General features: G+C 34.6%; 1 protein-coding gene across 1 annotated transcript; it reads left to right on the top strand.

The window, feature by feature from the left end:
* The first annotated feature begins 17,792 nt into the window (after positions 1–17,792).
* Positions 17,793–18,611, top strand: LOC120118343 (ethylene-responsive transcription factor ERF084-like). Its single transcript, XM_039138397.1, has one exon. The coding sequence runs from the start codon at positions 17,793–17,795 to the stop codon at positions 18,609–18,611; it is 819 nt and encodes a 272-aa protein (XP_038994328.1).
* Positions 18,612–27,192: the final 8,581 nt, after the last annotated feature.

The following is a 27,192-nucleotide window of genomic DNA, read 5'->3' as shown; positions in this document are numbered from 1 at the left end:
AAGCCAATTAAGCGATAACATTGATCTTTTTTGTGGCCTTTAACTTTATAGTAATCACAAGTGCCAGAAAAGCGTTTGCGATCAGAAGAACTACCAGAGTTGGAGAATAACGCCATCGTATCAGATGCAACAATCATAGATAGATGAGATCGATGCGATTCTTCTTGAATCAACATCGAGTAGGCTTGATTTACCGTTTGCAGAGGTTGCAAGAGCAAAATCTGACTTCGGATCGCCGAATAAGAGTCACTCAAACCCATTCAAAAACTGAAACAACTTCTGTTGAACTAAATGTTTCATGTTTTGCTGGGAATCTTCACAATCACAAACAGTAAAAGGAATCAAAGACTTATGATCGTAACAGTCTCATGACGCAAAAAAAAAATCGGGAACCATCAACTTTATCAAATATTTCCTTTAGATCGTTCCAAACAGAGGCAACACTGGAGGCAAACACCAGCCCAGCTGATAAATCCTTGCTAACAGCATTAAGAATCTAGGATAGAACAACATTATTACACCGATCCCATTGCACCTGCAAAGCGTCACTATAAGCACATCGCTGACAAGAACCGTTTATAAACCCTAGCTTATTCTTAGCAAGCAACGCAATCTTTATTGAACGGCTCCACACACTGTAATTGTCCAAACCGACCAACAGTTGAGAAACGAGCATTAGCACAGGCATATCTTACAGATGCAGGTATAAGAGATGAGTGAAATCAACCATCTCCTCGGCATAAGGCATTGTTGACAGAGAAGAAAAAAATGGAATCAAAAAATTGGGGAAAAGTGGTTTAACGAACGGAAATGAGGAAAATGAAAAAACTCAAAAAAGAAGGCTCAAAAACTAATGAATCAGAAGTAAAAAGACTGAAATTAAGTCTGATACCATGTTATAACTAAAAAACTTGGACACTTGGAATACTTCTTATTCATTTATGTCACTGATCAATGTACATAATACATATATATATATAGTATTAACAATAAAGTAACTGCTTCTGATCAACCTCTAACTAATTCTTAACTATACAAGAATAACCAATTAACTTTTCTATACTCAACAAATTGAAACTTGTTTTTCTATAAAAAAATATTATTGTATTTAAAAGAATTCCCTACATTTTCAAATCACAAACATTAAATGTTACACGTGTTCATAATAATAATAATAAAAGGCTGACAATGAATACATGTTAGTCAACAACAGTAAGGAAACCAGATTGAATATTAAATAGTGAAGGTTCAGTTTATAAGTATAGAGTGACAAAAATCATCAGAGATTGATAGACGAGCTTACCTTTTCTCATTACAAATCTTTTACGTGGTCAAAAATTAGGCACTCAACATGAATGTCCTTTAATCATATGATTTATGTGAGCATTGTATACAAAAAAAAGGCTAGAAAGACTCCTCCAACTGCGAATGGTGAACCCTGAGATCTTAGTGAGGCCTCTACAACTGCAGATGGAGACCAAGGGCCCAAGGAAGCCCTTCCAAGAGCAATAGATCCATAACCTAATGCTTTCAAGAAGCAAGGGTTTAGAGAATTTCTCAAATGTCACAAAAGATTTTAAAATACGTTGAAATAATTTATCAAGTAATCAGTGATAAAAAGTAATGCTATTCTTTCGAGAGATCCTAGATTCGAACAGTTGCGTCTGTAAGATATATACACGTTATCAATAACTTAACAAAATTCCGAACATATATTATCTTGTAATCACTCAAATTATTCAAAATAATATTAATATAATATAATAGGTCAAAAGATTAGATTAATTCCAATTAAGAATCTCTAAGTTCATAGAAGGAATTGGAAGCTCAATAAGTCTAAACACAGTAAACTTGTGTGTATAATTTCTGAAGACATAAACGTGACTAATACTCGTATTAATTGTAATTTGATAACATGAGCATTCTTCCTCACGTTCGTTAGTATTTTCATATACTGTCTCTTTGCTTACTTGTAGCTCTCTTGCTCTACTTACTAGGGTGCTTGGAGCCTAGCTTGTCGTAATATTTTTTTATTAATATTAGGTAAGTATAAGATATTATATATTCTAAAGATAACTTTTAATTTTTTTTTTGACTATATCTATTTTTTCATTGTTAATTTTTCTAGTCAAGTTTACATCATTATCAATCTTTTGTGGCAATTTATTCCACGGATTTGCAGCTTGAAATAGTTGGGAAAGCAGTAGAGCAGTCCTCAATTTCCAAGGAAAATCAAGGATAAAAGCGAACAAGCAAGCTAAGAGCAACACCAGCGCTGCGTTGGGGTGGAGTTGCTAAAGTACTGTAGAGTCTCCAGCCCTGCGCCAGATGTATCTCCAATCTGAAGAGCAATTGTAGCTCGACGCTAAATGTAGCGTGCTACTGTTGCAACGCTATAAATTTTTTTTTCATGATTTTTGGTTTTTTATTTAATTATCTTTTTAATTTCATTTTCTTTTAAAAATTAATTTATCTTATTCTATATTTTATTTTTTTAATTATAATTTCTACACAATAAAATAAAAATTAATATAATATAATATATATATTTAAGTTGATTAAATTGTAAGATAGATATAAATATATTTAAATTAGATAAATAAACATATTAATTTTTGAAACATAAAAACATAAAAAATACTAATAAAACTCAAACAATATTTTAACCAACAACACAAACACAAGGATTTAACTCATAACCAGACAGACTCCCTCCACTCCCTCCAAGATCATCAAAGTTCATTCCAAACACATTAAAAGTAGTAGAAGTTGATTGCTCTTCTTCTTTTCGTTTCTGAAAAAAATTTTGTTGTTCGTTTTGAATGTTATTTATGCTTATTTATCTTAATATTTTTTAGAAATGTATATGTTTTATTTTATATTTATAAAATCAATATTATAATAATTAAATATTGTGAATAAAGTAGAGTTGGTGGTAATATAGAGATAGCGTTGGAGATGAATTATTATTTCAATCTCTAGAATAGAGATAGAGATGCTGTAGAGTAGAGATGAAGATCGGAGATGAGCTAAGAATGGATGAACAATGACAAATGCTCCTCCCCAAAAAATAGTGCTTCCTGGACATGGTTAGTTCTTTGAACCAGAACATACTTGGATCTTGGGTTCCCATTTTTTTTCTTTGATTTCTTTATCCTTTTCTTTTGCCTTCGAGGAAATAAAGGGAAAAGGGAGAGTAATTAGAAAATCAGTTGATTTATTTCTATTTGATTTTTACTGTTTTAAATAACTTTCTGATTAGGATATTAGACTTATTATGATGAAAATTCTTTTGGATTTATGAATTCAAAACTCATCAAATTTTGTTCTGCATAATGCTACATGTATGTTGTCGTTAGGAACTTAGGATTATTATTGCTATTGCCGTCGCGTAGCTCCTCTCCAAACTGCAAAACCAGGTAGAGTTGTCGAATCTGTCATACCGTACGCAAATGGGGAAAACGCTAAAGATGGTTTCGACGCCAAGATCCTTCACCGAAATGCAGTCCTTCCTCCGCAGACAATCTCCTCTCATTGTTACTTCCGGACCAGCACCACATTTCAAGAGAAATCCAGAATACCAGCTCCGCTTTTTGGTAAGAAATAAATATAATTATTGGAAACAGACCACTGTTTATGGATTCAAGGACTTTCCTTTGCTTCAATCATGGAAAATTACTCCTACCCTTTGCTGCAACCAAGGTTATCCCTTTTTCTAAAAGACCTATTAAAAGTTTCAATTTTTCTTCTGTAAGTTGTAGTCTTAACACTCGGCCAATTGTTGAACCGAAATCTCAGACGGGTAGCATGCCGAATGTTGTTAAAATACTTAAAGAAAGAGGATTGCTTGAATCCATAACCAATGAAAATCTAAGCTTGGTTTGTTCAGACCAAACTGCTGGTCCTCTCAAAGTTTACTGAGGTTTTGACCCAACTGCTGAGAGCTTGCATTTGGGGAATCTTTTGGGTCTCATTATACTTTCTTGGTTCCAAAGATGTGGTCACAAAGTTGTCGCCTTGATTGATGAAGCTACCGGTAGAATTGGTGACCCTTCTGGTAAAAGTCAAGAAAGACCTGAACTTGATTTGAATACACTGGAAAAAAACATTGTTGGGATCATGGAGATTGTAATTCTTAGTAAAAATGCAGATCTGGGTACTGAAAAGAACTCAAACTTTGTTGTTTTGAACAATTATGATTGGTGGAAAGAGGTTAGGCTGCTCAATTTCCTTAAACAAGTCGGTCGATATGCTCGGGTGGGGAGTATGATGAGTAAGGAGAGTGTTAAGAAGAAGAACTGGTGACCAAAATGCAAGACTATTAGAAGTTTGGGAATTATTTGTATATTTTACCCTAAAAAATATGCCAAATGGCATTTAACGCTTGAAATTAACGGCCCATCACGGTCAGACACCAAACTGAGCAAATAAAACATTTATCTCAAATTAGACCGAAAAAACGTTAGACACTAAATTAGAAAAAGATTCATAAACATCTTTATTACTATTAATCCTTATATTTAAAACAGAAAAGGAATTCATAACAGTGGGAAAAAAATTAATCGGTAAAAATTATACTGAAAGTTTGAAACGTATTATTTATATTTAAAACAGAAAAGGAATTCATAACAGTAAAAAAAGAGAAAATAACTTCAGTGACCAAAAATGCCTTATAATATACGATTTTAACCAACTTTTTTTAGATTTGCCAAAATGACCAACAAAATCGCAACGCGATCTCCAGAATCGCAAATCAGTTCCCATAATTGCAACGCGATTATGAATAATCGCAATGCGATAGTACAAATTCGCATTGCGATTTTCCATAATCGCAACGCGAATATGAAAATCGCAACGCGAACATATAAATCGCAACTCGATTCTGATTATCGCAACGAGTATCCGTAAAATCGCAACGCGTATTCGTAAATCGCAACGACAATACGTAAAATCGCAACGCGTATCCGTAAATCGCAACGAGAATACGTAAATCGCAACGCGGAAATCGCAACGAGAATACGTAAATCGTAATACGTATCCGTAAATCGCAATGCGAATACGTAAATCGCAATGTGAATCTGTAAATCGCAACGAGATTCTGACTATCGCAATACTGAATTTCAAATTCGCAACTCGATTTCTGAATTCGCAACAGGTTTTAATTTCGCAATACAAATGTTTTGGGTATATAACTACGTAGCAGCAGCAACTCATAACCTAAATCCCTAAATCGCAACTCATTCCATCTCCATCTATCACTCTCTCCGGCGACATCCGTTCCTATATCCAACGACATCCTTCCCCATCCGGCAACAGGTTTTAGTTTCGCAGCTCGTTTGTTTAGTAAATTAATTTACAATAATGAAATCATCTAATGTTGATCATGTTTGGATATATTTGTGTTTTGGAGGGTCATGGGAGAATGTTCATGGTGTTTTACAAATATATGCCTTTACCCATGAATCTTCAACTAAAACTGTCATTAAAAAAGTTAACTTATGAAACTCTAATGTTACGTGTTGCAAATAAATTGAATTTAGAGCCCCTACGTGGATTTAGGCTATCTTATTAGAGAAATGGTAAAGTTTATTTGTTAACCGACAATGAAGATGTTGAACGATTCATTGCTTAAATTAGTGTTTCAAGTGATGATGTTACATTGTATGTTGTTGAACCTAGAAGTAGTGAAGTTGGGTCAGTAGCGGGTAGTAATCAACTAAGTTTTTCAACCCCAGTTTATGGTGCTCAAAAATTTAATGGTTCCACCACAATTTCATCACCAAGCAAATATTGTTTCACCATATTTCCAATATCAAACACAATCTCAAAACCCACAACCTTTCCCTAATCCAAATCACAATCAACTTTCAGCACCAAATTCCGGTTTTCGTATTGACCAGTAAGACGATGATGAGCCAACAGAAAAAATTGTGAGTACTAGTCAGTATTTGAAATTTGATCTTGGTCAATACCCAGACTTTGATCTTGGTCAATACTCGGATTTTGATGATTTTTCAGAAGAAGAAACAGACCCTGCGTGTAATGATTTTGATATTGGTCAATACCCGAATTTTGATGATGAAACAGCCGTTGCCGAGGAAGATGTTGTTGATGATAATGAGGAGGAAGTTATGACTTAAAATGAACATGTTGAACATCCATTCTGTAATTCATATAACACTGAAGAAGAAAAAGAAGAAGAAGAAATCCCCAAAGAAAAGTCCCCGAAGAAAATGCCACGGGAGTATAACTGGAATATGCCAGAATTACTTCAGATACCGGAAGAAGAGTTGGTAAAGATAGCAGTTGATTGTTACACAAAAATTATTCGTATCAATAAAGATGATTGTTTTGATACAAAGGAAGACTTGAAGATAGCTTTGTATACGAAATGTGTGGAAGATGACTATCAACTAAAAGTTAACAAATCAAGCAAAGATCGTTTCGAAACAAGGTGTATGATTGACAAAAACTGTATGTGGCGTATGATTGCAAAGAGGATAAAAAAGATTGCGAAATGTTTCAAGTTAGGACTTTTATTGATAAACATACATGTTCAAGAACCCAAGTTTTTTCTCACCATAGACAGGCAAACAAAAAGGTGTTGGGTGGTTTTCTGGCTGAGTTAATGTTTTTGAATGGTAGGGTATATCGGGGACATGAAATTATGACTGACATGAATGCTCGGTTCAAGATTAGTATCTCATATTCTCAAGCTTGGAGAGCCAAATGTTATGCCTTGGAATTGTTGAGAGGGTCGCCAGAAGCATCGTTTGCCCAACTGTCGGCTTATTGTCACAATTTAAAGCTGAAAAATCCTGGGTCGGTAACTCATATCAAAACAGATAGAGATGGACACTTTGAGTTGCTGTTTATCGCCATTGGTGCTGCGGTTAGTAAATCAATATAATTTTGTTGACTCATTTTTGTTAGTTACATGCATTTCACATTTAAATGATTATATTTCTTGTGTATATGATTTTGTAGATTCGTTCGTTTATTAATTGCATGCGCCCAATTATTATAGTTGACGGAGCACATTTAAAAGGTCGATACCTTGGAGTAAACTTATTAGCAGTAGCCATGGATGCTAACAATGGGATACTGCCAATAGCTTACGGGGTTGGCAAATCTGAAACCCCTCTGATTCATGGACATGGTTTATGGGGCATCTTAAGGATTGTATAGGTCCTATTAGCAATCTGACAATCATATCCGATAGGGCAAACTCAATTGACAACGCTGTTAGAAGGTGTTTCCCAGATGCTTTTCATGGACTTTGTGGTGTTCATTTGTATAGAAATCTAAAATCAAGGTCTGCTGGTATAAAAAATCACAAATGGACATACTGGAAGGCTGTAAAAGCTTATCGGGAAGTGGATTTTAATAAGCATATAAACTGTTTAAGACGTGTTTTGCCTCAGTGTGCTCAAACACTAGAAGATGTCGGATTTGAAAGATGGTCAAGAGTACATCAACTTGGAGCAAGATATGGTTTCATGGCGTCTAATAGTGCAGAACCAATCAACGCTCTAAGTCGTCATTCCCGGAAATTACCCATTACTATGTTAATGGAGTTTTTTCGAGCCTCTATTCAACAGTGGTACTACAAGAAAAGAAACCATGCAGGTATTATTTCTTTAAATTCGTAACTTATCATATATTTTACTAAGTATTATTTATTTAAATTTACATGAACATTGGAACATCATGTTACACCATGGACAGAAAAAAAGATAACGAAACGTGTTGTGAAGTCAACGTCATGGAGAGTTGAACCATGTTCAAACACTTTGTTTGAAGTACTGGATAATAACTTAAATGAGCTTGTCGATCTAAATGCAAATACATGTAGTTGTATGAAATTGAAAAACATCTGGTTATCCGTGTGGCCATGTTATAAAAGTTTCTCTTCATCTAAACCAAGATGATTCAAGCGCATACGCTATGGATTGCTACACTACAGAAGTATATCGACAGACTTATGGCGAGATTGTCTACCATTCCACATCCTTCTGATTGGGATATACCAGATGACTTACAAACAGTTTTGCCACTAGCCATGGACAGAAGGCTACCTGGCCGACCAAAAAGTCACGATCGTATACCGTCTAAGGGTGAAGAGAAGAAGAGATCGACATGTAGTCGGTGCAAGGAAAGTGGTCATACAAGGTTGACATGTGGATCACCAGTGCCATCACAATCATCTTTTCCTCTACCAAAATATGGATCCTCATCAAAATCCAAAGCTCATATGGTTTCAAACAAAAGGCAATCAAAATCGCAATCATCTTTAAAATCCCAATCATAATCGGCTTCACCTTTTGGGACTGTTAACTTAGGTGATTTTTAAATGCAAACATTGTATTATGTGGATTTTATGTATGAACTTTTAACATTTTCAGTTAGGCATGTATTAGTAACTTGAGTTTGAAAATTGCTATGATATGTTCAGTTGTTATCACTTATTAGGCATTCATTTGACTATCGCAACATGGAAATGACGTTCGCAATCATCTTAATGTATATCGTAACGTGGAAATTACTATCGCAACGAGAGAATCGCAATGCGAAATGAAAATAGCAACGTGAAAATCGCAACGCGGAAATGACTATTGCAATGCGAAATGAAAATCACAACGAGGGAATCGCGTTGCGATGCAATGCGAAATGAAAATCGCAACGCGAATTTAGTTTCGCGTTGCGATTTTAGTTTCGCGTTGCGATTTTGTCGTTGCGATTTTAATTTCGCATTGCGATTCTCTCGTTGCAATTTTCATTTCGCATTGCGATAGTCATTTTTTCCTTCAACATAATGCAGATTGAAATCAACAAAATCAACCATTACATTTCAATCAATTAAACAAGAACAAATAAGAATTATGTTCACATCAATTAAACAAATCAACTTTTACAAATCATCTTTTACAAATCAATTAAACAATCAAAAAATATGCAATAATTCTTATTTCCTCATCTACTATTGAATCAACTTTTGCAGCCATACATCATTTTCACGCAGCTCACTTCTGAGATTAACCTGCAGAAACCAAACATTTGCTCAAACAACACTTTCTACACATCTAAAACCTACAAACAGCAAATTATTGAATTCTAGGTACTTAACCAAACATTTTCAAACCAAAAGCCTATAAACTTACCAATTGTTTATGGACACTTTCATAACGCGGATGCAGGTAGGCAGCGTCTCGCATATATCGCTCTAGCCATAAAATGCCGAAACCACAAGTCTACTGCACTTCTATCTCTATCGGTGGGAGGTAGAAGATGTGTACTTCCTGTCGTCAAACGCTCCAAGCACATGCATACGAGAGGACCATAATCCCCTCTGGCTTCCTTCATTTATTGTGGTGCGGTCTCGTCTCTGCTAACTGTAATATTGAGCTTCTTTGGCTTCTTGTTTCCAGAACGAGTCCAATAATTTATCACATCCAAGAATTTAGCCAAATGAGAGCTCAATCCCTTAATAATATCTCTTAAATCAACCAATGATATGTAATTTATCATGCTGTCATATATTATTGCCTTAAGGGATGGGAGCTGAAGCTCGACGAGAATCCAATGTTTACTTTCCAAAACAGGGATAAACACCTGCAATCATAAGTAATAATTCATTCATTTGCGCACTTATTTATGAATACCTTTAAACTCAATCTAAAATAAATACTAATTTTATCGACCTCCTATCATGCAGGATAAAGTTTAGCTTGTCCATTGCCCAACGCAAATGATTCATCTTGTTGATTCTTCAAGTGAATGGCGTTAAAAGACGTCGGCATAATTGTATATCGTGTATTTCTTTTATTTTTCTTAAGTTTCCTAATTATTAGAAGACGTGACACCAACGCATCGATATGCTGTTTTACAAAAAAATACATATATTAGTAACTTACATAAATTTTAAAAAAAATAATCAAATTGAAATATAAGAAAAATATAAGACTTACCCCTCCATCGAAATAGCCATTGTCTTCGACCCCTAATAATACGCCCCACCAAGACCGATCAAGCAACAAATAGATATCATCGTTGAGCTTGCATATGTCAGTGAAACACCCCTGGCTCCGCTCATGTAGATAAAAATCAACTGCGGTCTTAGCCCAAAGGGTGTTATCCAGAATTGTGTCCGGTAGTTGTCTCCTGTCCACTTCAGATACCGGAATGGTACTGGCCGGTAACTCATACGAGAGCCAACTCTTATCCATTATTTCCGGTACGTCAGAGGTTTTCTCAAGAATCTTACATATGACGCCATGTGAATTGGGCTCTTGAATGGTGGGAGGGACCTCTTCAACGATGACAGTGGTCTCTTGAACGGTGGGAGGGGACTCTCGAGGAATGATAGGGGCCTCTTCAACGATATGAGTAGACTCTTGAGGGATGACATGCGAGTCGGGCTTCTTCTTGCGGTGTCTTAGCACTATTGGGGTGTACGGAGACTTAATAGCACGTGCACGCCGTCTGATGCGTGAACTCCGTCGTGCAAGAAAAACCCGACGTAAAACATCCACCTTATCGGGCCGCTAAATAATTAAATAGAAAAATCAGTAAATAAATAGACATGATATTTAAACAGTGAAAACAAAGACAAATACTAACTTCACAGTGTTAAAGAATAAACAGTTTAGCAGTATTTGCAGCAACCGAATAAATTTACTAAGCAATCTAAGTGAAATGGTTAATCTAAGTGAAATTACGAGTAAATTTATCATCAAGTTAAATATGGAAAATCTTAAACTTACCTCGTTGCGTAGAGTATGAACCTCATTCTGCAACGATACTACCATCTCACGTAGAGCGGCAACCTCACCACGTAAAGTAGACACCTCCACACGCCATGCACCATCGTTATCGCGTAGAGTACCGATCTCCTCACGCAAGGCATTGACCTCATCACGTAACTCCCTTGAATCATCCCGTAGAGATGGAGGTAGAGAACATAGGGATAGAAGTCGTGGCATCTTTGTCGGTCGCCTATCATGAGGTGATGGTGGAGAAGAGGCTCGATGATGTGACGGGATAGGTGATGGCTCTCGTTGTAGAGGTGGGTCGATCAGGTGATGGCTCTGGGTGAGGTGATGGCTCTCGAAGTGGAGGAAGTGGAGGCTGCTCATCATTTGTGCCATCAAAAAACGCTGACTAGCTTGCCACCAATCAGTGGCAAGCTCAGCCTCTGTGGGTGTCAGTCTCTGTAAAAGAGTGTTGGCCTCCTAAAAATATAAAAACTCAAACAAAGTTAAACGTCTACTATTAATAACTTGTTTATATATGATAGTATTTGTGTTAACTTACATTATTTATTATCGCATATGGTATTAAGTCTTCCCAATCCAACATACGTTTCCTCTTCCAGGAAATAGCCCTAGGAATATCATTTGAAGTTTTTAATGCATATGTCTGCATGCTAGGGAAAGCCTCGAATATCCAAATCTACAAACAATATAATAACAAACATTAGTAATTGTTAAATAATTAATTATAAATTTGAAAACATTATATAGAAATTCTACCTAAAGGCCCAAACAAAGCCTGACAAAGTGTATTTCGACCCATCGCCACGCAAACTTTTGCGGTCATCAAAGGCAGACGACAACTTAGTCTAGGTAGCTTTCCATATATACGAACCCCACGGAAATAGATTCCATGTATTTAGGTCCTCTACCAATAATATTAGCTCTTGAGGAATAGGTTGTCTGACTTCTCTGCCTAAAAAGCCGGCATACACAAGTACTAGAAGGCATACTCGGACAACATCGACGTCATTCATCCGAGTAAAACCATCTTTCTTATTAAACAATTTCTTCAGGTCTTCGACGTGTAAGTTCGGCTTTTCTATTGACTCATCAAGAAAAACCCGGGATAACCATGATGGGCGGGTGATATGACGAGTGTACTGGCCTACATCATCGTGTCTGAATCATAAACCAGTAATTAAGCATAACTCCTTCCGCCCAAAACAAATATACGCCGGTGGAAAATGAAACCATATCTCTTTCTCACCACGTTGTATACTGTCGGGTAGATCGCTAGTCATGATCTGAAGCCACAAATGGGTCAAATTAGCATCTCCACCCGGATGCTGTACTCTCAGCCATGGCCCGAAGCAAGTTTCCTCAAACAATTTTCTTTGTGCAGGTGAAAGCTTCGAAGCAATTGTAGTGGATAGGCTAATTTTATTCCTTAATATCAATGAAGCCGAAAAAAAATTCTACAAAAACAATAAACATATCAAGTTAGATATACCAAAAACTACACTGTGAAGATATACTAAAAACAATAAACATAAAGTGTAGTAGTTTATTCTTGAAACTAAAATTTGCAACACTGTTTTGTCATTTGGTTGAAATGAAAATCGCAACGAGAGAATGAAAATCGCAACGCGGAAATGACTATCGCAACGAGAGAATCGCAACGCGAAATGAAAATCGCAACGAGAGAATCGCGTAGCGAAATTAAAATCGCAACGCGAAATGAAAATCGCAATGCGATTTTGGTTTCGCGTTGCGATTTTCATTTCGCGTTGCGATTCTCTCGTTGCGATTTTCATTTCTCTCGTTACGATAGTCATTTTCGTGTTGCGATTTTCATTTTCATGTTGCGATTTTAAGTTTAGAACTATTCTTCTTCTGCAAATTGAAACTTTAATGGATTGCATTACTTCAACCAAAAGACAAAACAAAGACAAATACTAACTTCACAGGGTTAAAGATAAATACTTATCATCAATTTCAATATGAAAAACCTAAAATAATGCAAAAATTTCAAAATAAAAATAATTTAAAAAACTAACCCTCGGAGGTTGATTTTCCATTTCTGAATGATTGTGAGGGATTTCTGACCATGAATGGTTGTGAGGGATTTCGCAGGAGATGGGGACGGAAATCTTCGGAGATGGGGACAGATTTCGCCGTAGAGAGTGAGAGATGGAGATGGGACTGAGTTGTGATTTTTTTAGGTTTTAGGTTATGAGTTGCGATTACGGGAGTGGACGGTTCAGTGTTCTGATAATTAATATTCGTGTTTGAAATTTGAAAATAAAATACGCGTAGCAATTATAATGGCGCTTTAAAAATCGCGTTGCGATTTACGTATTCGCGTTGCGATTTACGGATACGCATTGCGATTTACGTATTCTCGTTGCGATTTACAGATACGCGTTGCGATTTACGTATTGACGTTGCGATTTTACGTATTCTCGTTGCGATTTACGGATACGCGTTGCGATTTTACGGATACTCGTTGCGATAGTCAGAATCGCGTTGCGATTTATATGTTCGCGTTGTGATTTTCATATTCGAGTTGCGATTATGGAAAATCGCAATGCGAATTTGTACTATCGCATTGCGATTATTCATAATCGCGTTGCGATTCTGGGAACTGATATACGATTCTGGAGATCGCATTGCGATTTTTATTTCGAATTACGATTTTGTTGGTCATTTTGGCAAATCCAAAAAAAATTGGTTAAAATCGTATATTATAAGGCATTTTTTGTCGCTGAGGTTATTTTCTTGTAAAAAATGTAGTAGTAATTTATTTAGATACATTTTAAAAACATGTCTTTTTATATATGATTTGAAACTATAAATATTTTTTTATATTTTTATTGTATATATACATGAACACAAATATAATACGTATTATGTAATTAGAAAAGTTTGGTCAAATGTTAGAGCCAAAAAAATCAGTATTTTTTTAAAGTGTATTATTCTTAAATTAGTTATATTTTCATCTTTTATTTGATATCAATTTAGTTATCGTTATGCTCGACTTAAGCGATTTTGGTGGTAATAATTTATTAAGATCTTGAGTTTAAGTATCATGAATGTCATAAGTTTAAGCATTTAATATTAAATGATTTTATTTAAACATATATCGGTAGGTTCGAAGAAGGCAAGAATCTCATGCATGGTCCAGAAACTTTATACTTGCTTTAGTTAATGGAGTCGTTAGGTTACAGAAGCAAAGCCCAGCATTCACTTTTAGGCTCGATGCAGTGCTGACAAGACCAATCTTGGTGTGGAGGAGGAGGTAAACCAATGACACATTTTTGTTTGACCACTATTCATATTTTCCTTCCGGAAAAACACGTTTGCCATCCTTGTGTAATGGAATAATATTCAGAAGTGGCTATCAATTGACCCAAACTAAAAAAAGTTTGCATCTCAATCTTCAGGCACAAAAGTCAAGCAAAAGCAGCAGAGAGTGGAGTTTTTACTTTACACTAAAATACAGAGTTTCGATGTAAAAGAATGGTAAAGATGTCATGATAGCATACTTTCTTTGTCTCGTTTCTTCTGGGGATGAAAACTTGTCAAAACAAAAGCCCTCGCTTTTTCAAAGCATTAAACAGTGTGCCCATTGCCATTTGCGAGTGAAGAACACTGGGTCCGATGAGTGTTGAAATCATCGTTAACTCATAAAAGCACGTGGGCGTGCTTCTTCATCCACAAACCCACAGTTCCTCTTGGGAACGACAACATACACCCCAAACCCTATCCCTCCCTTCAACGCCCTCGTCGTATTGGGTTTAAACAGACATTCCCCCCCTTTTTTTGGTAGCAGCGAATGTTGATTCTAATATCAAAGTGAGGGTATCCCGATGGCCCAACAACCCTAATCACCTTCACCTATTCTCTCTGCTCGTGTTTCGTGTCAGTTAAAATATCTGAGGTCTCGGCATGGATTACTTCCCAAACCCCACCGCATTGTCATTTTTTAATAATATTTCCAGAACAGAGTCGAGTTGAACTTCTACTTTTGTCTTTTTCCTGTCAAAGTAATCAAATAATTGATATCGATGTTGCATCTTGAGACTTGAAACATGCAAATCTCCTTTGTGGTTAAAATAAATGTTAAATTTTATAAAGAACATTAAACGGTATTACAAGCATTTAGAACAACATTAAACAACACTAATTACAACATATACAATTCTCTCTTAATATCACTGTGCAGTTTTTTAATAAAATAACCCTCACTAGAATCGAGCTCAATGAACTGTATATCAGTGATGACTATAAAAAGATATCGATACCTTTTAACTATTAAGAGAAGGAAAAATATAATAAAACAATAGTAAAAACAGTTACAAAATTCATTAATCAGTTAATATCGTTAGAACTACCATAAAAGCAAACAAACTATTAAATAATAAAAATTCAATGAAACAATTCAAAAAAAATTTAAAACAATTATTATTATATGTAATGAAAAATAAATATCATTAATATTAAAATAAAATGATGGAAAATTGGTCTTATCATAAAATAAACATGATTCATTGAAAATTGATTATAACTATGTAATGAAAAATAAATATCATTAATATTAAAAATTAAAAATTTATTTTTATTCCTATTATAAGTTTGATATAATCTATGTATAAATTATTATGCTTAGGTCAATTTCAAATATTAATAGATTCTGGACCAAGTAAACCCAAAGGAAAGGAAAAAGATTAAAAGAAAAGGTTTGATTGACGTGATGAGGACTTTTCATGTGTGAGTAATAAGATGCGCCAAGTCGCACAAACTTACCCATACCATCACCCTTTAATTAAAGATCATGTTCTCCTATCGGTTCTTCAACTGTTTCCACACGGTTATTCCTCTGCACCTCATCTCCCCCAATTCCTGCCTCTAATAGCCCGGTGTCCCATTTATATTTTTTGGCACCAAGGGCACGTCATCCCCAACATCAAAATTTTCCCACTAATTTTACCAAAACTTCTACCCAAAAGAAAAAAAACACTTACTCGATTTAAATATATTAGGTTCTGTACAGTTATTTGGAATAATTCTAAAAATGGCCCTCAACATTTTACTTTATAATAGTTTAGTTAAATTTTTAATTTTCGGTCGACTTAAACTTTTGAAATTAAATTTCAGCTCGAATTTAGAATATAAACTCTAAATTATAATTAATTCAAATGACTAAACTATTTAAAATTTAAAAAAGTCTAAAAACTGAATTTTGGTTCTCTCTAATAATAAATATTCCAACTTCCTGTTCTTTTTCAAGATAAATATAATTTACTCCTACGGACAGTATGATGAAATCATCATCGAACACCTATCTAGTCAAAGCGTCAAACAATCTAATCTTTTGATGACAAGATGACGTCATGCAATCGAACGGCTATTAGCCCCATGGAGCTCCTTCGAGATTACGCACTATTAGTAACTATTACACTCTATAAATCTCTCCCCATATTCTGGATTGCTATTCATTCACAATAATGACCCTCTTTTACTTCCTATTTCCTTCCGTGTAGAATCTAGAGATTAAATTAGGCTTTAGGGCTATTTTAGACCTTTCGACTCCCTAATCTCCCCTATCAAATCACCTTTATTCACACTTCTTGTTCTGGAGTAGTAAATCATATTCTTATCCCTTAATTAATTTTCATGACAGTGGTGTTACGTTTTTGTCCTCGCCGCTCGTCTTGAAAGGAGTTGCGTTTGTTGTAAATTACGGCAAATTTAAAGAATAAAATGGGTAATCGAGCAAGAGATCCAGGAACGTAAATTTTACGGATTACGGTCTCATCGACAATGACAGACAGGGATATCTTCAAATCCAAAATAAAATCTCACTACACAATTACTTAAATAATTTTTTAATTATGTGACAGGGCGAAGCCCCTCAAATCCTAAACTACTGGTTCAATCCTGGAATTTTAAAAAAAATATATTTTAACTTTTTATTATTTTGTCGTGTTTTTAATTATTTTGACTTTATTTTTGTTTTTTAATAATTGTATCTAATCTTATCGAGCTTTTAATATTAATACATTATTAAAGATTTGAATATAATATCTTTATTAAAATGAAACAATGTGTCAGTTGATTTAAACTCTTTTTATAGTAAATTTTTAATTTCAATTTTTATTGGCATAAATTTCAGAAAGGGATACACCTATTAAGGCTTGAATATTCACGTTTGATGTGAAGTAGAATAATTTAAAATTTTAATAATAGTTGTAAATTGATTATTAATTTGATTCACATCGTATTATTATAAAATATAAAAAGTAAATACATATGCAGTGTTAAAAATTAGGGTAAAATTTATAAATGATTTATTGATTATAAAATATTATTCTGTTAAGTCTTTTAACTGTTAAAAGTTATAAAATAGTTTTTTGATTATATGTCATTATTATGTTAAGTCATTGGACTATTAAAAGTTATAAAATTATCACTCGATTATTAATTTTCTGAACTCATCATTTTTTGTTAAAAATTAATGATAATTTGAGTTGAACATTAACATGTTGATTGTGATATGATAAAATCTAAACTCAATATCTCAAAAGACTATCATATTAAAATCAACAAATTAGAGTCTAGCATAGCCTATGATAAATTTTTAATTAGTTGATAATTTAAAAAATGAATTTAAAAAATATGAATAATCAATTGATAATTTTATAATTTTTAATAGTTGAGATACTCAACAAAAACAACCTCCATAATTAATTAAACATCTTATAACTTTTAATATTTAAAATATTCAACAAAGAAACATATTATAATTAGAGAATTAATTTACCATAAAAACTAATTAGCTATAAATTTGAAAATATTTTTAATTTTTTTGTACAATTATTAAACTTGCTATATAAATTTAAAATAATTTTATTAATGTGTAAAACAATTGTTTCAATTAAATAATAATATATATTTTTCTTCTATATATGTAGCTAGTGTTACGCTCATCAATCAAACTCTGAATATCTGTCTTCCTAATTGACTCCATCTCTTACAATGCAAAGCCCCGCCATTGTACATTACCGTTCTCTCCAAGCTGTTCCGCTCTTCAGTACCCCAGAGGCGTACGTAACGCCTTGGCCTTACAATCGTCCCGAGGTTTCTTCTCAAATGATTGCCCCCACCCATTTTCACGAGCGAAATTATCAACCCTTTTGCACTGAATTCGCAGGTGTTTTCTCTTTTAATGGTTTTGATAGGAATCGTGAAAATGCACTTGAAACTAAAATGGAAACCGGTCCCGAAATACCTCCGATTCTCGATGGGATAGCCGCCGTGGTTGGCCAGCACGTTCTGCTTGGTAACAAGACCAACCCCGCTGTGAATCACCACATCAACTGTGGCAATCAACCAGGTTTCATTTCGGTGTCACAACGTTTCGGGTCTAACAAAAGAGACATGGGTAGTACGGTTTCAGTGCAGAAAAGCTACAGGGGAGTGAGGAAGAGGCCGTGGGGGAGGTGGTCAGCGGAGATACGCGACCGTATTGGGCGGTGCAGGCACTGGCTAGGCACGTTCGACACGGCGGAGGAAGCTGCGCGTGCTTATGATGCAGCGGCGAGGCGGCTGAGAGGGTCGAAAGCTAAGACCAACTTCGAAATTCCATCAGCCCTGTCGTCACAGTCCACCTCGTCGTCATCTTCAGATGCAAAGAAGAAGGTCAAAGGTAAAGCTAAAACCGAGAGAAAATGCGCGGTGGTCACCTCCGTGGATCAGCTGTTCAGTTATGATTGTAGCCTTGGTAGAACTGTAGGGACAGGGAAGTTGGAGTTGGGCGTTGAACGTAATAGCAAGGCCATTGCTTCAAATACTTAATGGAACAGCCAATTCATCCCTAGCTATTACCAGTTTCTTTGTCTTCTCTAACCTTGTTTAACTGAAACTGATTATGTTTTTTGTTCTGCTTTTGCATGGTGCATTGAAGCAAAGGTTCTGTGGCTTTTGTTTTCTGGGTTGTAAGTTAAAATCTAGGAACATATATATGGAACTGATAACATGTATAGAGTAGTAAATTAATCTTCCGGTATGCTTCCAATGCTGTATCTTTACGGGAGTGAGTCTTCTACTGTATTTGTTACTCCCTAAAGCTCTTCCAATGTTAGTAAACTAATTTACCCTTTGTTGTCAATGGCTTAACCAAATCAAATTCATTTGTGTTAAGTTGCAGTGGAATTAGTAGACATAGTAATATACCTAGTTTTGACGAACATAGAGCTGAGAGATCGAAAAGTTAGGCATGTCATTGTTGATTACAAGTACGGAATGTAGCTCAGTCTTTTTTTTTTGGAGGAGGGAGGGAGGAGGCTATATTTCCTTTCAAATCGCCCTGTATAGCCGCGGGTGAAGTATGACAGACTCGAATTTTCAGGATATTTACTATTTACACATCTATTGGGAGGTTTTACTGTAAGTTGGATTAATATATGTTATTTGAAATATTATATGTTTTTATTAAAAATATTATTTGTATTGGTAATAATAATGATAATAATTAAAAATATTATTGTAGTATATAAAATGAATTAAAATTTCTGGAAAATAAATTTTAGAAAATATTTTCTAATGTTTGAATGAAGATACATAATTCATTTTTAGTTTGGTAAATTTTCCCGAACATATTTTTTAAAATACTTTTAGTGAAACATACACTCATTATAAATTTTATTAACTTTTTATCTGTTATTTTTTATTGAGTTAATTTTATTATTATTAAAATTTAATGCTATTCATCTTTTATAATTATAAATAATATGAATAATTTACTTTGATTGAATTACAAATATATTGTTTTTATTAATTGTGAAGCTATTACAATATATATGTTCAATTATTCTTTATCAAAATTCATTGCATTGGAGAGTTTATACCCGAAATCATTCATATTTATTTAGCAAATTTCGTATAAAATACTTTAAATACTCCATACCATATAATCATTTCAAAATCATTTTCATAAATTATTTAAACATTATTTAAATGAAATATCACATAAAATGTATTGAGTAATTTATACTCAAATTATCGACGCATCATTTTGTAAACAATATAAAAATAATTCATGATATAATTTAAAACTTTTCTTTCAAAATCATTTGAAGTTGATTCGTCGCAAACCGTTCTCATATATTATATATGATAGCATAAAAATCATAATTCACTCACCTGGTAATGCCTCACTAGTTACTCTTGTATTTGATCTTTTGCTTTCAATTTACTTTGATTACAAAATTTATCACAGTCTAAACAAAATAATAAACTACATAAATATTCAAAGCATATATTAGTACCTTACTAACATAAGCGGAATCTAATAACAAAAATCCATAAAATATATCCGATACTTGTTTGATATAAAAAACACTTCACTTTTCCATAACAACTTCAACATTTCCAAAATAATTATTCAATTTCAAATAATTTCATATTCATCAGCAAACTATCTAATTTTCAATACTTTACATTTCAGTCATCATTTATGAATTCTTTTAGAATTCATTCTGACTTTTCCAATTTATTCAAAATGGTCATTTACCATTTTACTTAATTTAAACCCAAATTCTAAAAATTCCAACATTGTAGTAATATACGCAATCTAGTAACTTCACATTTGCAAACATGCAATTAAATCCACAAATTTCAAGCTTATTCGAATTGACTACTAAACTTCCCCAAATTTTACAATTTGATCCAAAACAATAGTCTAACTTCAAATTCGGCATTTCAACATAAAATTCCAGCAATGAACACCCATAATTTAACAATTACACATCAATGTCTCGTAATTTCCAAAACTTGCAAAATGGTCCTTTTACTATCTCAAGGTTCCAAATTGATTCAATTCAATCTCCAAAGCATGTAGAACACATCTAACATCAACTTCAATCAAAATTCAACCAATATCCATAAACCCTACCATGGTCGAACTTATATATGACTTTATAATTGCTTTTAATCATCACTTATACTTGAAAATTAATCTACAACATCAAACATAAAAATAATATATTAACTTTTCAAAATCAAACATGTTCTTCAACCACCCAATTCATGAAATTCATCATCAAAGCATTATTTCCATGAAATTTTTATACCAAATAATAGAGAATTTCAAGATGATTAATTTACAATTTCGATTTAACATGGAAAAATCAACTTCAATGCCATTGATCCATGTTAAATTTAACTTTTCTAAATTATGGAAATAATATTTCCAACCTTTTTCTATCATCCTTCAAATTTCCGTGAAGTTCCGGTTCGATCCAATTACTAGAATTCTTATCGGACTTTCTACTTTATAGCTTTTAATACAAATCTTGAATCAAAATTCTGACTCCTATGAAAACGTTAATTTTGCAACAACAAAAAAACTATTCATTTACAGTATAAATATAACTTTTAAAAATTATATTTTTAGTCCCTAAACTTTTCCAAATTTATACTTTGGTCACTAACCTTTCAAAATTTATATTTCGGTCACTAGACAAAATGTTGAGGTTTTAAAGTTTATGTTCGTTCATTTATGTCTGTGTATGTTCGTTTATGTTCGTTTGTTTATATTCAGCCTAAGCTCCATACCCATTTAAAATATTAAGATCCAATCATTAATATTTTAAAACCCAAATAATTTTAAACACAAATCAATTAAAGAAAATGTAAACCATACCCATTTAAAACCCAAATAATTTTAACTCTAAATTTGTTGGTTATATTAATGAATAATGACTTTTATGTGGTTATTGTTGTTGTTTACATTCGTTTACGTTCATTTATTGTGTTCGATTATGTTCATTTGTTATGTTTTTGAAGGTTCGTTTATGTTTGTTTATGTTCATTTATTGTGTTTGTTTACGTTCGTTTGTTTATGTTTATTTATGTTTGTTTACTTCCGTTCATTTATGTTCGTTTATCATTTAAATGAACAAATATGAACGAACATGAACATGCTACATTTTTAACAAACAAACACGTACAAGAAATGTTGTGTTCGTTTATGTTCATGTTGGTTCATTTGTTCCGTTAAAGTTAAACGAACGAACATGATCATACCCCCGTTCGTGTTCGTTCGATTCGTTTACAGGCCTAGAAATACTTAACTTAAATTCATAATATTTTTTATATATTAATTTGAAAAATATTTTATTTTAATATTAACTTATTAAATTTATTTTATTATTAATTTAATTTAAAAATATTTTACTTTTTTATTTAAAAATATACATTTTATTCTTATCTTATTTTAAAGAGAAAATAACCTCAGTGACAAAAAATCCCATATAATATACGATTTTAACCAACTTTTTCCGGATTTGCCAAAATGACCAACAAAATCGCAATGCGATCGCTAATTCGCAACGCGATCTCCATTATCGCAAATCAGTTTCCAGATTCGCAACGCGATTATGACTATCGCAATGCGATTTTCCAATTTCGCGTTGCGATTTTCCCAATTCGCAATGCGAATAAGTAAATCGCAACGCGAATTGGGAAAATCGCAATGCGATACTGACTATCGCAACGCGATAATACAAAATCGCAACGCGATACTGACTTTCGCAATGCGATACTTACTTTCGCAAAGCGATACTGACTTTTGCAACTAGATAATACATAATCGCAATGCGATTTTCAAAGCGCCATTAGTATCGCAACGCGTATTTTATTTTCAAATTCCAAACACGAATATTAATATATTGGAACACTGAATTGTCCACAGTATATCCCGTAATCGCAACTCATAACCTAAAATCACAACTCAGTCCCATCTCCATCTCTCACTCTCTCACCCATCTCCGACGAAATCCGTCCCCATCTCTGGCGAAATCCGTCTATCTCCATCTCTCAGAGCCACCCTCACAATCAGAAATGGAAAATCAACCAAATCAACTACCGAGGGTTAGTTTTTTTAATTATTTTCTTTTTGAATTTTTTGCATTATTATTAGGTTTTTCATATTGAAATTGATGATAAGTTTACTGGTAATTTCAATAATAGATTAACCATTTCACTTAGATTGCTTATTAAATCAACCGAGAATCGCAACGCGAAATGAAAATTGCAACGCGATTTTAGGTTCGCGTTGCGATAGTCAAATTCGCGTTGCGATAGTCATTTTTGTGTTGCGATTTTCATTTTCAGAAACTATTCTTCTTCTGCAAATTGAAACTTGAATGAATTGCATTACTTCAACCAAAAAACAAAGACAAATACAAAATTCACAGTGTTGCAAATTTAAGTTTGAAGAATAAACTACTACTCTTTATGTTTATTATTGTTTTTGGTATATCTTCACAGTGTAGTTTTTGGTATATCTAACTTAGTATGTTTATTGTTTTTGTAGAACTTTTATTCGGCTCAATTGACCTTAAGAAATAAAGTCAGCCTGGTCAAAACAATTGCGTCGAAGCTTTCACCTGCACAAAGAAAAATGTTTGAGGATATTTGCTTCGGGCCATGGCTGAAAGTACAACATCCCGGTGGAGATGCGATGTTGACACACCTGTTTCTTCAAACCATGACTAGCTATCTACCAGATACTATACAACGTCGTGATGAAGAGATATGGTTTGATTTTCCACCGGCGTATACGTGTTTTGGGCGGGAGGAGTTTTGCTTAATCACCGGTCTACGCTTCGGACACGATGATGTAGGTCAGTACACTAGACACATTACCCGCCCATCATGGTTATCCCGGGTTTTTCCTGAGCTAGAGAGGTCGAATCTACACGTGGAAGACGTGACGAGATTATTGAATAAGAAAGATGGTTTTACTCGGATGGATGACGTCGATGTTGTCCGAGTATGCCTTCTAATACTTTTGCATGCCGGCTTTTTAGGCAGAGAGGTCAGACAACCTATTCCGAATTATCTAATCAAATTGGTAGAAGACCTAAATGCGTGGAACATGTTTCCGTAGGGCTCGTATTTATGGAAAGCTACATGGAATAAGTTATCGTCTGCCTTGGATGATCGAAAAAGTTTGTATGGCGATGGTTCCAAATACACTTTGACAGGCTTTATTTGGGCCTTTAAGGTTAGAATTTTTATATAATGTTTCCAAAATTATAAGTAATTATTTAACAATTACTAATGTTTGTTATTATATTGTTTGTAGATTTGGATATTTGAGGCCTTTCCCGCCATGAAGACATATGCAATAAAAACTTCAAATGATATTCCCAGGGCTATTTCCTGGAAGAGGAAACAGACGACCTTGCAATGGGAAGATTTACTACGGTATACGACAATAAATAATGTAAGTTAACATAAATGCTACCATATGTTTATAAACAAGTTATTACTAGTACACGTTTAACTTTGTTTGAGCTTTTATATTGTTAGGAGGCCAACACTCCTCTACAGAGGCTGACACCCACGGAAGCTGAGCTTGCCACTGATTGGTGGCAAGCTAGTAAGCGTTTTTTTTGATGGAACGGATGATGAGCAGCCTCCACTTCGGGAGCCATCACCTCACCCAGAGCTATCACCTCACCCAGAGCCATCACCTGATCGACCCGACTATACACCTCCACAACGACAGCCATCACCTATTCTGTCACATCATCGAGCCTCTTCTCCACCATCACCGCAAGATAGGCGACTGGCAAAGATGCGACGATGTTTATCTCCCTGTTCTCCACCTCCACGGGATGAGTTAGGGGAGTTACGTGATGAGGTCAATGCCTTGCGTGAGGAGGTCGGTACTTTACGCAAAGACGATGGTGCATAGCGTGTTGAGGTGTCTACTTTACGCGGTGAGGTAGCCGCTCTACGTGAGATGGTAGCATCGTTGCAGAATGAGGTTCATACTCTATGCAACGAGGTACGTTTAAGATTTTTCATATTTAACTTGATGATAAATTTACTCGTAATTTCACTTAGATAAACCATTTCACTTAGATTGCTTAATAAATTCATTCGGTTGCTGCCAATACTGCTAAACTATTTTTGTTAGTATTTGTTTTTGGTTTTGTTTTTGTCTTTTGGTTGAAGTAATGCAATCCATTCAAGTTTCAATTTGCATAAGAAGAATAGTTTACTTTCGCAACACGAAAATGACTATCGCAACGCGGAAATGGATATCGCAACGACAAAATCGCAACGCGAAATGAAAATCGCAATGCGATTTGTGTTTCGCGTTGCGATTTTCATTTCGCATTGCGATTTTGTCGTTGCGATTTTCATTTCGCATTGTGATAGCCATTTCCACGTTACGATAGTCATTTTCGGATTGCGATTTTAAGTTTCGTGTTGCGAAAGTAAACTGTTCTTCTTCTGGAATGTTTATATATGTTGTCCTTTTAAATGTTTATATAAGTGCTTACTTCTGGAATGTTATCTGATGCATTTTGTGAACTATGATAGAATAATGACTTGGGTGAATACAATGCAAGTTTGAAACATATTTGTCTTTGTTTAATATCATGTCTGTTTATTTACTGATTTATGTATTAATTTTTTTTAGCGGCCCGATAAGGTGGATGCTTTACGTCGGGTTTTCTTTGCACGACGGAGTTCACGCATCAGACGGCGTGCACGTGCTATTACGTCTCCGTTCACCCCAATGGTGCGAAGACTCCACAAGAAGAAGCCCGACTCACCTGTCATCCCTCAAGAGTCCCCTCCAATCGTTCAAGAGGCCCCTATCATCCCTCAAGAGTCCCCCCCACCATTCAAGAGGCCACTGTCATCGTTGAAGAGGTCCCTCCCACCATTCCAGAGCCCGATTCACATGGGGTAATATATCGAATTATTGAGAAACCCCCACCGTTGCCGGATATGATGGATGAGAGTTGGCTCTCGTATGAGTTACCGGCTAGTACCCTTCCGGTATCTGAAGTGAAGAGGAGACAACTACCGGAAACAATTCTGGATAATACCCTTTGGGCTAAGACCGCAGTTGATTTTTATCTACATGAGCGGAGCCAAGGGTGTTACACTGACATAAGCAAAATCAACGATGAGATGTATTTGTTGCTTAATCGGTCTTGGTGGGGTGTGTTATTAGGGGTTGAAGACAGTGGCTATTTCGATGGGAGGTAAGTCTTATATTTGTCTTATATATGATTTTGATTAATTTTTTTTAAAAATTAATGTAATTCACTAATATATGTCTTTTTTTGTAAAACAGCATATCGATGCGTGGGTGTCACGTCTTCTAATAATAAGGAAGCTTAGGAAAAATAAAAACAATTCGCGATATACAATAATGCCGGCGGATTTTCACGCAGTTCACTTGAAGAATCAACGAGATGAATCATTTTCGTTGGGCAATGGACAAGCTAAACTTTATCCTGCATGGTGGGAGGTCGATAAGGTTAGTGTTTATTTTTTAAATTTTTTAAAGGTGTTCATAAATAAGTGCGCAAATAAATGAATTATTACTTATGATTACAGGTGTTTATCCCTGTTTTGGAACGTCATCATTGGCTTCTCGTCCAACTTCAGCTCCCATCCCTGAAGATAATAGTATATGACAGCATGATAAATTACATATGACTGTCTGATTTGAGAGATATTATCAAGGGATGGAGCTCTCATTTGGCTAAATTCTTGGATGGGATTAATTATTGGACTCATTCTGGACACAAGAAGCCAAAGAAGTTCAATGTCACAGTTGTCAGAGACGAGACCGCGCCACAACAATCGCCGGGAGCCAGAGGGGATTGTGGTCCTCTCGTATGCATGTGCTTGGCGTGTTTGACGACGGGAAGCACAGAGTTTCTACCTCCCACCGATAGAGATAGAGTTGCAGTAGGCTTGTGGTTTCGGCATTATATGGCTAGAACGATATATTCGAGACGCTGCCTACCTGCATCCGCGTTATGAAAGTATCCATTGTTAATTGGTAAGTCAAATGCAAGTTTTGTTAACATATATACTCCTTTTGGTTTGAAAATGTTTGGTTAAGTACCTAGAATTCAATAATTTGCTGTTTGTAGGTTTTAGATGTGTAGGAAGTCTTGTTTGAGCAAATGTTTGGTTTCTGCAGGTTAATCCTTAAGTGAGCTACGCGAAATGGATGTACGGGTGTAAAAGTTGATTCATTGATTCAATAATTGATGAGGAAATAAGAATTATTATTATTTTTTGATTGTTTAATTGATTTGTAAAAAATGATTTGTAAATGTTGATTTGTTTAATTGATGTGTACATAATTCTTATTTGTGCTTGTTTAATTGATTGAAATGTAATAGTTGATTTGTTGATTTTTAAACTGCATTATGTTGAAGGCAAAACAGACCATCGCAACACGAAACTGACTATCGCAACGAGAGAATCGTAATGCGAAATGAAAATCGCAACTAGAAAATCGCAATGCGATTTTCATTTGGCATTGCGATTTTCTCGTTGCGATAGCCATTTTCGCGTTGCGATTTCCCCGTTGCGATAGTCAAAT

The sequence above is a fragment of the Hibiscus syriacus genome, unplaced genomic scaffold (assembly GCF_006381635.1).
Source record: "Hibiscus syriacus cultivar Baekdansim isolate YM2019G1 unplaced genomic scaffold, ASM638163v2 tig00000935_pilon, whole genome shotgun sequence".
NCBI classification, from domain to species: domain Eukaryota; kingdom Viridiplantae; phylum Streptophyta; class Magnoliopsida; order Malvales; family Malvaceae; genus Hibiscus; species Hibiscus syriacus.
This window is presented reverse-complemented; position numbering and strand designations above follow the sequence as displayed.